The sequence below is a fragment of the Silurus meridionalis genome, chromosome 6 (genome assembly GCF_014805685.1).
Source record: "Silurus meridionalis isolate SWU-2019-XX chromosome 6, ASM1480568v1, whole genome shotgun sequence".
Lineage (NCBI taxonomy): Eukaryota > Metazoa > Chordata > Actinopteri > Siluriformes > Siluridae > Silurus > Silurus meridionalis.
This window is the reverse complement of record NC_060889.1, coordinates 10,335,299-10,351,655: the sequence shown is the minus strand read 5'-3', so window position 1 is coordinate 10,351,655 and position 16,357 is coordinate 10,335,299. Positions and strand designations below refer to the sequence as shown.

The 16,357-nt window shown below is 38.7% G+C and overlaps 1 protein-coding gene across 1 annotated transcript; it reads left to right on the top strand.

Moving 5' to 3' along the window:
• Positions 1-2,117: 2,117 nt before the first annotated feature.
• On the top strand, positions 2,118-15,841 carry ncf2 (neutrophil cytosolic factor 2). The gene is made up of 14 exons (XM_046852208.1): positions 2,118-2,333; positions 2,525-2,607; positions 2,827-2,935; positions 3,902-4,036; positions 4,982-5,089; positions 5,193-5,252; positions 6,043-6,086; positions 6,177-6,318; positions 7,359-7,424; positions 7,713-7,814; positions 7,964-8,115; positions 8,287-8,398; positions 15,330-15,438; positions 15,522-15,841. Exons 1-14 carry the CDS (start codon positions 2,160-2,162, stop codon positions 15,602-15,604), a joined length of 1,479 nt encoding a protein of 492 aa, XP_046708164.1. The 5' UTR covers positions 2,118-2,159; the 3' UTR covers positions 15,605-15,841.
• Positions 15,842-16,357: the final 516 nt, after the last annotated feature.

The following is a 16,357-nucleotide window of genomic DNA, read 5'->3' as shown; positions in this document are numbered from 1 at the left end:
TTAAAATTTTTGTTGAGCTGCTTTAAGACAATGAGCTATAGAAGTAGACTTGACTTGACTTGACTTCCAGGGGTGCTGTAACATGGCCGAACCTGCGCTCTGACTCGTGATTCCTAACATCACTGGGATATGCGAGAGACTTTCACTGTGCTGTAGCGTACACGTAAAAAGTAAATCCGAACCAAAGATCACTTTTACTGTATTTCCCTGAGCTCAGTGTCTTTCTTTTGACCACCAATCACATTTAAAATGTTTGGGGTCACGCTACAGTTCCTGTCATGCGCATCATTCATTCTATAGTCAGGAAGGGAATTATTGCTCTACTTTCGGTCATTCACTGGCATGGGTGACTATTTCTATTACTCTGCCAGTGGCAAATAGTGTCCAGTAATGAAATCATATTTTTTTGGACCAGTTAAGTGGAATTGGATTATTTCTCATATACATTAAACAACTCACATTTCAGCAACCACTTTAGTATATCTTCTCAAGGGACAATACTATAGACAATAAACTTGGATATACTTTAGAGTAGTTAATGTGCAGCTTGTATAGCAGTATAGATTTACTGTTCTCTGAACATACTCAACATACAACCATTAATATTAAAATAGCTGGCAACAGAAGTGAGTACACCCTGAGTGATAACAGCTGTACATTTGTTGCCTAATTTCCTATTCATCATGTTGATGTTTTTGTCTGCTTGAAAGGACCATAACAATTTGTGTATCTTGTATTAAAGCAGTTAAAATTTGGTGCTTTTAGTACAATTCTCTCCTACTGACCACTGGAAGTTCAACATGGCACCTCATGGCAAAGACTTACAGAGGATTTGAGAATTAGGATTGTCGCTCTCTTTTAAAAAACAGACGCATGAGTGCTGCAGCATTGCTTTAGAGGTTGCAGAAGAGGAAGGTCCACTTGTCAGTGCTCAGACCATACACCTTACACTACAAGAAGTCGGTTTGCATGGCTGTCTTCTGAGAAGGAAGACTTTTCTTAAGCTGCCTCACATGAAAGCCCCACAAACGGTTTGCTGAGGACAACCTGTCCAAGAGCATGAATTCTTGGAACCATGTCCTGTGTTCTGATGAGATTAAGATAAACTTGTTTGGCTCAGATGGTGTTCAGAATGTGTGGCTACGCCCTGGTGAGGAATACCAAAAAAACTGTGTCTTGCCTACAGTCAAGCATGGTGGTGGTTGCATCATGGTCTGGGGCTGCATGAGTTCTGCTGGTACTGGGGATCTGTGGTTCATTGAGGGAAACATGCATTAAAACAAGATCTGTTACATTCTAAAGCAGAGCATGATGTCCTAACTTCAGAAACTGGGACAAACAGCAGTTTTCCCAACATAAAAACGACCACAAATATGCCGCCAAGATGACAACTGGCTTGTTGTTGAAGAGAGGTGATTGATTGGCCAAGTATGTCTTCAGACCTGAAACCTATTGAGCATCTGTGGAGCATCCTAAAGCAGGAGGTGAAGAAGCACCATGTTTCTAACATCCAGCAGCTCTGTGATGCCATAAAGAGGATCCCAGCAACAACCTGTGCAGCTCTGGTGATTTATATGCCCAGGGGGATTAAAGCAGTGCTGGATAACAGTGGTGCTCGCACAAAATATTGACACTTTGGACACAGATTTAACATGTTAATGGTTGTATGTTGAGTTATTTTCAGAGGACAGTAGATCTATACTGCTATACAAGCTGCACATTGTCTACTCTCAAATATATCCAAGTTATATTTCTATAGTATTGTCCATTGGGAAGGTATATTAAAATGGTTGCTGAAATGTGGGGGTGTACTCAGTTTTGTGAGATACTGTACATATGTTTTCTTTGAATCTATACTATACACATATATACAGAATATGTATATTATATATAAATCTAGACACTAGATACTGCTTTTTACACTACTGATGATTGTATATTGTTTTTGTAGCCGTTTGTTCATGACTATAAAACTGAGAAAGTAAAAATGTTTACTTACAGAACAAAAAAAACCCAACCTAATTAACAGCTTGTTCTATAACTGTACACTTCCTCTCTAAGAGACTGGGGGTTGTCCTGAGTTCAGTTCATGTTTTCATCAGATGAATAAAAAAGGGAAGAGTGGTTTTTAGTAAGGTTTTAGCTGCAGCTGAGGAAACATGTCCTACGTGAGCACTCTGCGTCAGTGGGATGAAGCTATGGTTTGTGTTGAGACAAAAGACATAGTCTCTGCTCTCAGGATATTGCTGGAAATCGAGGAGAAGACATCGAAAATCAACTTTAACATCGGATGCCTTTATTTAAACAAGAATGAGCTGGATGCTGCTGAGAAGGTAAAGAGACTTCTGTCAATGAGTATGTTAATGGATATGGGGATGAGTGAAAATGTTAAGTCTTAGTGAGTTCTATAGTATATTGTGTTAGTTCATTATCAAATTTTGTGTTTAGTTATAAAACATCGACATGAAAAAAAGGAAGTAAGAGTTGTTTCAGTCTGTTATGTGGAAACTTCTCTGTTTTGAAGGCATTCGACGCGAGCATCGGCAAAGACCAACATCTGGCCGTTGCTTTTTTTCAGCGGGGGATTACATTTTTCAAAAAAGAAAGGTAAAACTTCTAATCATTAATCAACAACTAAATAAAAGTGACACACTGTATCTTTACTGTAATTACAGAGGAAAGTTGCATAATGCCTACAACATTGCAGTGTCAGGAAAACGAATGTTGTAAACCCCTTCCTTCTTCTTCTTTTTTTTTAAGCTAGGCCTGCTTACTTTCACTACACTAAGAAGAAAGTATACTCTAAATATCTTTATATCTTTTAAGGTTTGAAGAGTCACTCATGGATTTCCAGCAAGCTTTTAAGGAACTCAGAGGGAATCAACTGATAGACTACAAACCTCTCGGACTGATGTATAAACTTTATGCTTGTGAGGTGTGTTAATAGTTTTATTAGACACTTGCAGATATTTTAGATATGGAAAATAGTTGAAGACAAAAATTGCTTTTACTCCAAAATAGACATATTTCAAATAGATAGATAGATAGATAGATGATGATGATGATGATGATGGATGGATGGATAGATGATGATGATGATGATGATGATGATGATGATGATGGATGGATGGATGGATAGATAGATAGATAGATAGATAGATAGATAGATAGATAGATAGATAGATAGATTGATAGATTGATAGATTGATAGATAGATTGATTGATAGATGCATCTACCAGAGGTGCAAAAAGTAACAATTGTGCAGACAAGTGCATATAAATATGTTGTATATGTACAGCATGTAATATGTTTACATATATATATATATATATATATATATATATATATATAGAGAGAGAGAGAGAGAGAGAGAGAGAGAGAGAGAGAGAGAGAGAGAATGTATGGTAAGGTGTATATATATATATATATATACACATAAATAAAATAGTGCAGATGTATGTAAGGAACAATATGTAAATGTATATTTATTGTGATATAATAAACTGATTTATGAGGTGGGAAGCTAAAATAGAAGGAAGATTGGTGTATATATTATTATTGTGCACAGTGCTGCAGGTTGTGTGTTTAAAACCCTTCAATTTATGGCTATGTGATATAACGAGGTTCTATTTCTCTTATGAGCTGCTTTAGATAAAATCACCTGAAATGTAAGTGATGATCTTGATACACTTCAAAGGAATACAGAGATAGAGAAAGAAAGAGAAAAAGAGAGGAGGAATATTTGTGATACCAGTTTATACCGTATATAATATCTATTTCATAACTATATGAAAAAAGCTTTGCTTAGATGTGTAAGCAAATTAACTTGTTTCTCTTTCATCATTATCTTGTGATTTCTAAGTATTAGCTAAAAGTGTTTTATTGCTTCTGCACATTTAGGTGCTGCACAATATTGGACTTGTCTACGCACAGATGGGGAAATGGGAGAATGCTCAGGAAAACCTGCTTTCTGCTCTTAATCTCCGTACAGAATCCAAATTAAGCCACATCGACAAGGCTCTGGAGTCTATTCTGGTCAGTTTTTATAACACCATCCATGTTATAATACACTCACAAATGTGAAATGAATAGGCTTTTTTTTAATCCATTGTATAGTTGGACAATAAAATAAAAAGATATTGCTTAATACTAATGAACAAGAAATAACAATAAATGTTTTTGAAACATCCTGACACTGATATATAATAATAACTGTCTATGATATTTTAAATAACAGCTAGAAAAAAAAAGACAAATACAGCATGTCCAAGCACATGTTGGAAAGTTTCTGTTTTAATTTCTTTTGTTATATTTTACAGAACCTGTGAAAATAGATTATGATTTCAACACTTATATTACCTCGTTAGTTTAGATCACAAGTGAAACAGCTATGCATCTAATTTTTTATGAGATATTTTACAAAATCCACTTTTCTCATTTTGCCAATGAGACACAGCAGTGCTATAACAAATATGCATTAATAGAAAATGGCATTCGGAGTATTATTTATGTTTTTTTTCTTTTCAAAAAAGTCTATAATCTTATACCTACTTGATACTGTTTTGCTAGCTTAGCCAGCTAGCAAGATTAGTCTGAAAACACAAGGACAATTGAAGTTGGATGATGATGTTGATGGATGTTGCTTCAGGTGCCAGAATTCGTAAAGCAAAGTCCGCTCATTCATGATGTGAATCCTAATATTTGCTTTTTGACTTTAATGTTAGTGCAGAAACATGAAGACGTCACCTAACTGCTGTCACACAACACATTTAAATGTTTATAGTTTAGTTTTCATGATCGGTCAGTTAAAGGGAAGAGGAAATTAGTAAGTAATTTAATTTAAGTTTGTAATCTAGCGTACCAGTGTACCATTTTTAATTGCTTAAGTTGACTTACTAAATGTGATACTGTGCAATAGTGTGTGGTTTAGAGGAATATGTATTTATAAGTAACTGCGTTCTTGCCTATCCATGCATGCAGAAGCAGAAGCTCTTTCCCCTGGTGGTGATTCGACCGGAGCTAATGTTCAAACCCAATAAGCACTATGTGGCAGAGCTGGAGAAAAAGGACTACCTTGGAAAAGCCAAGGTACCCGGCCATCACCATAGCAGAGAATGATATAAGCAGTGATGCTAAAATAATGTTGGTAGATAGAACTAATGTGAAATGTATGGATGCTTTGTCCACACAGGTTATATCCTCTGTGGTTGCTGCTGATACTTTCTCTGGTTTTGCTCCTCTACAGCCTCAAGTGAGTCAGCATTTTCTTCTCTCTCATTACAGACACCACTGTTCTCAAAAAATGAAGCAAACATGACAAACATAACTAGAAATACACTCACAGACTACTTTGTACACTATAATAATACTAGGTAGGGCTTTCTGTTTGCTTTCAAAACAGCCTTAATTCTTCGTGGCATGAGTTCCACAAGATATATAAAACATAAAAGTTATTTTCCATACAATACGATACACAATTCCTGCAGATTGTTCAGCGAATCTCCTGTTCTACCTCCTCTTAAAAATGCTTTAATGGTTTAAAATCCGATAACTGGAGAGGCCATTAAACAACATTGAAGTAAATGTCATTAACATGAAACCAGTCTGAGACTTTTGATTTGTAGCATGGTGTATTATGCTACCAGTAGCCATTAGAAAATAGATCGATTGTGGCCAGGAAGAGATACTACACATGCAAATATGTAAAACCATGTGGCAATGACTGTTTTGACTGAGTGGCATTTTGTAGGCCCTAGAAATCATTCCCAAAGGCATTACAGCCTGGACTATGGACACAAGGCATGTTGGATGCATGAATTCATGCTGATAGCACCAGATTCTGATCCTCCCATCTGTGTCCTTCTGAAGAACTCAAGATCCATCCAACCAGGCTTCCATTCTTCACTTGTTCAGTTTTAGTAAGCCTGTGCTTATTGCCGCCTCCACTTTCTGTGTATGGCAACAGAAGCAGGGGTTTCAGCCCATTCATTCTTAATCCAAATCAAATTCATATAAAATATTTTTCTATTTATGTTGGATAGGTTGAAAATGTGCCGTCTACACCCAAGGCACCGGAAGTAATGAGGTAAACCTAATGCATGCACTCTATTCCCAATGTAGGCCAACCTCAGACATTTGGAGTGTTATTTATAGTTTTTGAACCTGTGAACTACAGAGCTCTTGAAGGTGAACCACACACTGTTCTGTACGAGTTCATTCCCGAGACCACAGAAGAACTGGCTGTTTTACCAGGCAACATCGTCTTCGTGCTACAGAGAGGGACTGACAACTGGGCGTCTGTTATTTTCAACGAAAGGGTGCGTTGTGTGTAGTTTAAAGTCTTCCAGAAATGCATGAAATATTGTTTGAAGAATTCTAGACACCCTTTTATCAATCTCACAGAAAATTAGAAGCATCACGCTGTTGAAAATATTTGTATTAAAAGTTTGCTCTAGATGAGGACACTTTACAGTATAAAGTATTATATGTCTTTTTTTAAAATGACAGCCATAGGTTACATACAATTAATTCCAGATTCACTGAATGGTCCTTATTTCTATTGAGACCTTCTTTTTTACTCTTAAATCAGCAAAAGATGTATTGTACATCTTTTAATCATGTATTTGGGTGAAAGATTCTATTAATATTTATAATTCAGGAAATAAAGAATTGAATCTGCTTTTCATATACATTATACATCCACCAGGCATAACATTATAACCACCTGCCTAATAATGTGTTGGTCCCCCTTTTGCTGCTAAAACAGTACTGATCCATCAAGCATCAACAGCATTAACTTTTTTAGCAATTTAATCTACAGTTCATCTGTTGTATCAGACCACACGGGTAAGACTTCTCTCACCACGTGCATCAATGAACAGTGGCTGCGCATGACCCTGTCGCTGGTTCACCACTGTTCCTTCCTTGGAGCACCTTTGATAGATTCTGACCACTGCAGACCAGGAAACACCCCACAAGAGCTGCAATTTTGGAGATGCTCTGACCCAGTCGTCTAGCCATCACAATTTGCCCTTATCCCCTTTGCTCAAATCCTTACGCCTATTTTTCCACTTCTTACACTTCAGCTTTGAGAACAAAATGTTCACTAGCTACCTAATACAGTATATTCCACTACTAACAGGTGCCATGGTAATTCACTGTACCGGTCATAATGTTATACCTGGTGGGTGTATTATACAATGTGTAAACAGCACAATGTTATACCACAGACCATTGTCTACCAACCAATTACTGTACAATCTAAAGTTTTTCTTGCTTTCTTAAAATATATATTTTTTACTAAATGTGTAGGCATAATGTATTCATTACTCACATCTGATTACGTTCTCATTTCCAGAGAGGGTTGGTTCCATATAATTTCCTGGAGCCTTTGGATATTACAGTGGCCACAAAAATGGTGCAGGTAAAGTCCTCTATTTTTTAAAATGTATAAAAAATGTTTATTAATGTCACATTAAAAAATTTACAATTGTCTTAAGAAACATTACCCAGGAATAAAAAATACTGATGAAGCATGTTTAGTTATAAGAAGAAAATTGCCAGTGCCAGTAATCGTTTACTGATTTATTTTATTAAATATATCCGAAGTCAACACATTTACCACGTTTTATTGATCCGAATTGCATACTCACTTTGCAGCTATTTCTTTATTTTAAAGTCTAAAAAAGCAATAAGAGACCCTTCTTTGCAGGTTGCACCATCCAGCAGCAATGAAGACATACCCGCCCCACCCAGAAGAGAGGCACCCAGTAAACCTTTGGGTAAAGCTGGTCAGAAGACCATCACGACGGAGGTACTATATACCACATCCACACAGTCCTCCCACCCCACACAAACACACACACAAATACAGCAGTCAAACATTGTATATTAACTTTTCAATATATCTGTTATAATTGATCTGACAATTAGCTTTGTTCTGTATTATCTACTTCACCCTAGACTAAAGCTGCAGTTGATTCCTCAAAATGCATTGTGAAAGTACACTTCCTGTTTACCATATCAGTCTGCATTGCACCAGGACAGCCATATGATACCGTCCTCAAGATCATCAGCACTAAACTCAAGCAGCCTGCTTCTACACTCACTCTGAGGTACCTACAATCATATAGATCTCTCGGACAAATAATATAACCTCTACTGATTCTAACATTTATATTACAAACCTTTCAAACCAGTTAAAATTCAATATATGAGCCGAAAAGAGCATGACAGTAACATTGCTTTAAGTATAATAATTTGTCAATATCAATATCACCCGCCAGTTATTTTAAGCCTGGATCTACTGAGAAAGCAACAGTTAACGAGACGGAGATGGAGGTGGTGTGGGGCTACATGAGCAACAATCGCCTCACATTGTGGTGTTCAGCCACTAGGGTATGACAATTTAAATTCTCTTGAAATAAACATCCTAACCATCAGTTCCCACAATATTAACACCTCATTTTTATTATTTTATATTTGTATTTGAGTTATCTTTTTTGGAAAGCAAGGCTTTATTTTAAAGTAAGGTAATTCTTCTTGTGAAATTATATTAACTTCATACATTTGACTGCAAAAAATGTGTAAACCAAACTCAACATCAGAGGTGACAAAAGTATACCTCTGTACTTCTACTACCTTTACTTAAGTAGAAGTACAGATACTCAAGTTTTAAAATACTCGGGTAAAAGTGGAAGTACTGATTATACTTTTTTACTCAAGTGAAAGTAAAGAAGTCTTGGCTCTGACATGTACTTAAGTAAAAAGTAGTTATTACTTCCACCTGTTTTAGCTGTTAACTGGACCTCACCTCATATAAGATAGATAGATAGATAGATAGATAGATAGATAGATAGATAGATAGATAGATAGATAGATAGATAGATAGATGGATAGATGGATGGATGGATGGATGGATGGATGGATGTGATAGCCTAGTAGGCTAATGTCAGTATCCCCACAAGGATGAGTTTGAGAGTTTAATTCCTGGTTGCTGTGTTGGTAAATAAAACTTCTTGTCCACTCTGAAAACATTTCAATTCTGTGTTGGATTAATTTCTTGATTTCATGAAACAAAGTATGAACCCTCCAAAAAGCACACATGCTTTTCAGCAGTGGTCGCTCAGTGGTTTAAGGCTTGTGCCTCATCTAAACATGCTTCCCAGTCTGATCTATTCCATGGTTGAGTGGGTTAAGGCTGGTACCTCGCTGATGGTGAGGATCAGGGTTTGAATCCTGCTTTCTTCCTGCTAGTTGCGATGTAGGTTATGTTTCTGCTTCCTAAATCTTTCTTTAGCTTTATATTCTTGTGTTGATGGTTTAAAGGTAGATAGACCTGCTCTAAACAACCTTCCCAGCCTGTCTTCTCTGATGGTTCAGTGGGTTAAATCAGGTTTCTTGCTTTTGGTGGGGTTCAGGGTTCGAATCCTGCTTTCTGCCTGCCAGTCACGATCAGGATTCACTTCCTACATCTTACTTTAGCGATATATTTTTGTTTTTAATGGGTTGAAAAGAAAGATAGACCTGCTCTAAACAAGCTTCCTAGCCTGTCCTTACCAATGGTTCAATGGGTTAACGTTGGTATCTCGCTGGTGGTGGGAATCATGGTTCGAATCCTGCTTTCTTCCTGCTAGTTACAATGTAGGTTCAACTTGTGCTACTTACATCTGTATTCGCTTCCTACATCTTTATTTAGCGTTAAATTCTTGTGTTGATGGTTTGAAAAGCGTGATAGACCTGCTCTAATCAAGCTTCCCTTTCTTTTTATTTCTAATGGCTTAGTGGGTTAAGGTCGGTACTTTGCTAATGTTGGTGGTCAGGGTTCAAACCTGGCTTTCTGTCTGCTAGTCATGAGGTAGGATAAATTCCTGATTCCTACATCTTCATATGATATGGGTTTGCTTCCTATGTCTGTCTTTAGCATTATATTATTGTGTTGATGGTTTGAAAGAAAAGATAAACTTGCTCTAAACAATCGTCGCAGCCGGTCCTTCCCGATGGTTCAGTGGGTTAAGACTGGTATTTCGCTGTTGGTGGGGTTCAGGGTTCGAATCCTGCTCTCTGTGTTTCTGTCTGGTCTGAATTTCTTGCTTTGAAGCATGAAACGAAGGATAAACCCCCCAAAAAAAGAAGGTTTGTTGTGGGACTTGATGGCTTTGTGATAAAAGCCTTGCCTCTGAGCTCAGAGGTTGCTGGTTCGAATCTGGCTTGTCCCCACACTGGGTAAGCTGTGTGGGAAGTAGTGTGTGGTGGGCAATGGAGTGGTTGACTGTGAACAAAGGTTGGGAAGACCTGCTGCTTCACAGCCTCAGAAAAAGTGAGGGTGATAGGTTTTTGGCAGAATTTTTCCCTATATGCAAAACTAAGTCCATACTTTTTTGGACGTTTTTGCTTCATAACCACCTGTTTTCAGTGTCTCAGACATTGGGGGGGCAGATGCCCGGATATTGCCCCCCTGCTTTAGGATACACCCTCCGAATCCGAATCCACAGCCAACCTTCCACGCAGCCATTTCTGACACCTTCCACACTCTTAACTTTGAGCCCTGGCCGGGGTTTGAACCGGCAACCTCTCAACCCAGAGGCAAAGCTCTTCCAATTGAGCCACAGGATCTCCTGCAAGAACCTGATTTTTAGGACCTTTTTTGGTTCTTTTTTAAAAACTTTTTAAACAATTTAAAGGAAAGCTAAGGGGTAGGAATCGAACCGGGTAAGTCAGATAGCAGCGACCACTTCACTGACCATTACACCAACACAGGAGAGGCAAACAAGCCTTTGCTTATTGGACTCTTGGCTTTTCTATAGTTAGGAGACCAGTGTTTTCTTTTAGATCATGATGGTAGAGGGTCAAAACTTCTTCTTCCTGTACATTCTCTCAGTAACTCGAAGTCTATGAGAAGTGACTCAGGTACAAGAACCACATCTCCAACACCTGCACCACTGATATACCATGATTTACCAGCAACCAATTTTAATGATCTTTCATTGTTCTGTTTTTAAAAACTTCTTATAATGTTCAATATGAAACTAGAGGTAAGAATCGAACCAGGGAAGTCTTTCATCATAGATCGCTAATGGCATTACTTCAAAACTCAAAACTTTGTTAGACATGTAAATAAGCAGGAAAGACAGAGACAAAGACAAAGAGACACAGACACAGCTTTAGAAAGAGTGAGAAACAAATAGAGAGACAGCAAGAGAGAGACATATACAGTGAGACAGAGACATTTACTAAAAGAGACACAGAGACAATTAGATAGAGAAAATAGAGAGACAAAGATAGCGAGATATAGCCACTTCCTGTTGGAAGTGTTTATCCCGAGCGACTCTTAATGATCTCATTTACTAAATGAGCAGTAGTGAGTTAAGGGCTTGCTCAGGTGCCCAAAACTGGCAGCTTGGAGGTGTTTAACATGTATCATATTTACAGCATGTGATATGTATGTAAGCATATGTACAGTGATTAAATATAAAGGCTATATCAGTGCAGAGACGTGTGGACATCATTTAGAGCCTTTGCTATGTTTCCACACGGACAGTTAATGAGGTGATACCGGAGAAAATGCACCTCTTCAAGTCAAGTCAGGAAGCTTATATATAGAAAATTATAGACATTTTACAGATTTGAATGATGTATTGTTTTTATCTGTGCGATCAATAAAGGCAGTAATTTAAGTTTGTGTCGCCATTATGAGGGAAAAACCCACAAAACGCCACCCAGAGGGTTAATGGTGTGAATCATGGCGGATTTTGGTGTTTGAGACTTGGCGCATAAATAAAACAAAAGTTTACTGATTAAAAATATTTTTATCTGGAGTTTATTTATTTATTTTAGATCTAAGTAAAGAAAGGACGTCGTGGATAATTTTATTTTTTGCCAAAGGTTTAAATTTATCCTCTTTTTTATTTAGTTATTTAATTATGTATTTAAATTTTTTATAAAAATGGTGAAACAGAAATGCACACTGAATTGATAGCACGTTAATAAAATTTCGTGCCGTTTTCAATTTTTACAGCCAAATATACATATACAGTGGTACCCCGCTTATCGACCGGCTCAGACATCGACCTTTTCGCTTAGCGAACAGTTTTTCGACCAAAATTTGCGCCCGCTGAACGACCAAATGCCCGCTTATCGACCTTTTTTTTACCCCGACCCACGTGGAGCATTTTTTTTTTGTTACTTTTGCAATGTTTTTTATTTATACTTTTTACTGTATTATTGTCAGAAATCCACCTGCCACGTCCCCTTCGGTGGCTGTCAAAACCTCCATTTTCCCTGAAGCCCCCGGTTTCAACAATGCACACCTGGGGCTCATTATTCACTCATCCCCAGCTCCTATATAAACCCCTCATTCAGCCACACTCCTTGTCAGTTATTGTTGGTATGTGAAGGTGTTTGGTGCATGTTTGTCTGTGTTTTCCCGTGTTTATCCTGTCACACGTATTCCTATGCGTTTCTGCCTTTCCGGACTCCACGCGCTCTCCACGGCTGCGCTTTCTTTCCAAAGCGCACCCCGGATTACCTTTTTCCTCCCGTACGTTTGCCCGTGGACCTCGCCCCTCCAGGGCATACCACGGATATCTCTCTTGTTTGTCGGGATTCTATGGACTGCCGTGTGTGTGAGTGTGTGTGTGTGTGTGTGTGTGTGTTTTGTGTTAAACTCTGTGTTTTCGTTAAACCAAAGCGAACTGTGCTCTGGCTTTGCCTCCGCTCATTACGCTGCATAACAATTATATACAGTATTATTTATGTACCTGTATTATTTAGTATTAATACTGCTAAAAACAGGTGGTGAGAGTGCCGCATCCTAACCACTAGACCTTCATAGAGCTCACTTTGTTCTCAAAATTATTTTTTTTTACCTCATTTTACCTCAAAGGCATTATATACAGTGGTGAGCAGATTGGAGAAGAACTATATACAGCTGCAAATAAGTATTTGAACACCTGTCTATCCGCTAGAATTCTGACCCTCAAAGACCTGTTAGTCTGCCTTTAAAATGTCCACCTCCACTACATTTATTATCCTAAATTAGATGCACCTGTTTGATGTCGTTAGCTGCATAAAGACACCTGTCCACTCCATATAATCAGTAAGAATCCAGCTACTAACATGGCCAAGACCAAAGAGCTGTTCAAAGACACTAGAGACAAAATTGTACACCTCCACAAGGCTGGAAAGGGCTACAGGGAAATTGCCAAGCAGCTTGGTGAAAAAAGGTCCACTGTTGGAGCAATCATTAGAAAATGGAAGAAGCTAAACATGACTGTCAATCTCCCTCGGACTGGGGCTCAATGCAAGATCTCACCTCGTGGGTGAGAAATCAGCCCAGAACTACACGGGAGGAGCTGGTCAATGACCTGAAAAGAGCTGGGACCACCGTTTCCAAGGTTACTGTTGGTAATACACTAAGACGTCATGGTTTGAAATCATGCATGGCACGGAAGGTTCCCCTGCTTAAACCAGCACATGTCCAGGCACGTCTTAAGTTTGCCAATGACCATTTGGATGATCCAGAATAGTCATGGGAGAAAGTCATGTGGTCAGATGAGACCAAAATAGAACTTTTGGGTCATAATTCGACTAAACATGTTTGGAGGAAGAAGAATGATGAGTACCATCCCAAGAACACCATCCCTATTGTGAAGCATGGGGGTGGTAGCATCATGCTTTTGGGGTGTTTTTCTGCACATGGGACAGGGCGACTGCACTGTATTAAGGTGAGGATGACCGGGGCCATGTATTGCGAGATTTTGGGGAACAACCCCCTTCCCTCAGTTAGAGCATTGAAGATGGGTCGAGGCTGGGTCTTCCAACATGACAATGACCCGAAGCACACAGCCAGAATAACCAAGGAGTGGCTCTGTAAGAAGCATATCACTGCTGCGCTCCCTTCACAGGCTTCCAGTAGCTGCACGTATCAGATTCAAAACACTGATGCTTGCCTACAAGGCCAAAAATGGACCAGCACCATCTTACCTCAGTGACCTCATCACATCTCGCACTGCACCACGCTGTCTGAGATCCTCCAGCACTGCTCGACTGGTACCACCTTCTCTCAGAATGAGAGGCAAGTACACTTCAAGGCTCTTCTCTGTTCTGGCACCGAGGTGGTGGAATGAACTTCCCCTAGATGTCCGTACAGCAGAGTCCCTGATTATCTTCAAGCGATGACTGAAGACCTACCTCTTCCTTAAATACCTAAACTAGCACTTTCCAAGTTTGTAGAATTCGAGTTATATTTATATTAAGTTTGTAATCTTGCGTACCAGTGTAGATTTATTCATTACTAGAGATTTAAAGCACGTCTGATAAATGCCGTAAATGTAAATATCAAGGTTCTGGCGTGGCCTAGCCAGTCTCCAGACCTAAACCCAATAGAGAATCTTTGGAGGGAGCTCAAACACCGTGTTTCTCAGTGACAGGCCAGAAACCTGACTGATCTAGAGAAGATCTGTGTGGAGGAGTGGGCCAAAATCCCTCCTGCAGTGTGTGCAAACCTGGTGAAAAACTACAGGAAACGTTTGTAAACAAAGGCTACTGTACCAAATATTAACATTGACTTTCTCAGGTGTTCAAATACTTATTTGCAGCTAAAATAGTTAAAAAATCATACATTGTGATTTCTGGATTTTTTTTTTTAGATTGTCTCTCCCAGTAGACATGCACCTACGATGACAATTTCAGACCCCTCCATGATTTCTAAGTGGGAGAACGTGCAAAAATAGCAGGGTGTTCAAATACTTATTTTCTTCACTGTATATAATATATATATAAGTAGTGGGACCCGTGACCTTTCCTGCTATATGTGGTTCTTCTCCAAACTGTTACCACAGAGCCCGAGGCACACAATTATATAGGATGTATTTTGATGTGGTATAATAAGGTTTTGCATTCACTTGAATTCGGAAACCCAAACCAGTTCCAGAATGGCAATGCATAAAGCAAACCACATGAAGATATGGTTTACATGGTTTGGAGAGGAAGATCTTAAATAGCCTGATATAAAGTTCGGATCTCAACCCTACTGGGACACCTTTGGGATTGATATGAACTCTGACTGCACCCCAGGCCTCCTCATCTCACCTACATCAGTACCTGACTTTACTAACACCCTTGTGGCTGACAAACACAGACGTCCACAAACACACTACAAAATCTAGTGGAACATCTTCCCAGAAGAGTGGAAGGACTTTATAAAAAGCAAATTGGGACTAAATGTGGAAAGCGATGCTCAAAAAGCACATACAGTACTCATAACAGGTGTCTGAAAACTTTTGCCATTTATTGTACCTGTGTTTTTGGTAATCACTCCATGTTTTAGGATAATAGTGTATCTCAGGAGAAAGTGGTGGCTCTCTACCCTTACAAGGCATCCACACCTGAAGATCTGGAATTTGCTCAAGGTGACATCATCACTATCCTGTCTAAAGGTAAGAAATTGAGACTGGCTATAATTAATAATTTAAAGATCAACAAATGAAGCGCTCACGATGGTGTTTATTTTCCATTTCAGTGAACGACGAGTGGCTTGAGGGCGAGTGCAACGGAAAGAGTGGCATCTTCCCATCATCGTTTGTTGTAAAACATGAAGATTAAATAGTAGATGGACGCAGGTCTGACTAACAAAATAACTAAATCTCAACGCTAAAGATTATTGGAATATTTAAAGTGCCACTTAAAGACCCAGTTTAATGCTAAAGCCCAGTTTTAGAATGGGCCAGTGTCTGTCTACATGCTTCATTTTCTGAACATATTTAAGCTGTTGGAAATGACCTGTTTACAAAGGTTTTGCCATTCATTTGCAAATAAATCACTTTTTAAAACCTTGCATAATCGAGAACCACCTATAATTAATTTACTGTAAACCTTTCGTTTGGATTAAAAATGACTGGCAGAGGTGCCGCTATGGAGAATTAATTAAAAACTTAGGACCAATTAGAGTACAGAATCCGACAGCATTGTAGTATAATGATGTTCAACTGCTTTGGATATTGTGTATTTGTCTCTTGACTCCACTGTCTCATCCAGTGCAAACCCTATCAGTGCCATAACCATGCATGGTGAAGAATCCAAAGATACGTTATTGGCTCTTCTCTGTGTGCAGGAGGGAAAGCCTCATTTCCTTCTGATTAGAGCAACATTAACCAATCATGGAAATCTGTCTGTACATGGAAGCATAATAAAGCCATTAACTTTTTGAAGAAATGTGGTCGCTTCATGTCTCACAGGAAGCATAACCCTCAACCGTAACCCGACTGGTGAAAAAAAGCGCAAACCCATATGGTTACAAGCTGTAAAGTCATGAAGCTTGAAAATGGCACTGCAGAGAACTGAGACAGGAATATATAA

Bases quoted from the DNA above. Each gene is read 5' to 3' on its own strand.
- ncf2 (XM_046852208.1), top strand. From the start codon at position 2,160: ATGTCCTACGTGAGCACTCTGCGTCAGTGGGATGAAGCTATGGTTTGT. The intron at 6,087-6,176 runs GTAAACCTAATG...TGTGAACTACAG, and splicing joins AAGGCACCGGAAGTAATGAG to AGCTCTTGAAGGTGAACCAC. The intron at 7,815-7,963 runs GTACTATATACC...ACTTCACCCTAG, and splicing joins AGAAGACCATCACGACGGAG to ACTAAAGCTGCAGTTGATTC.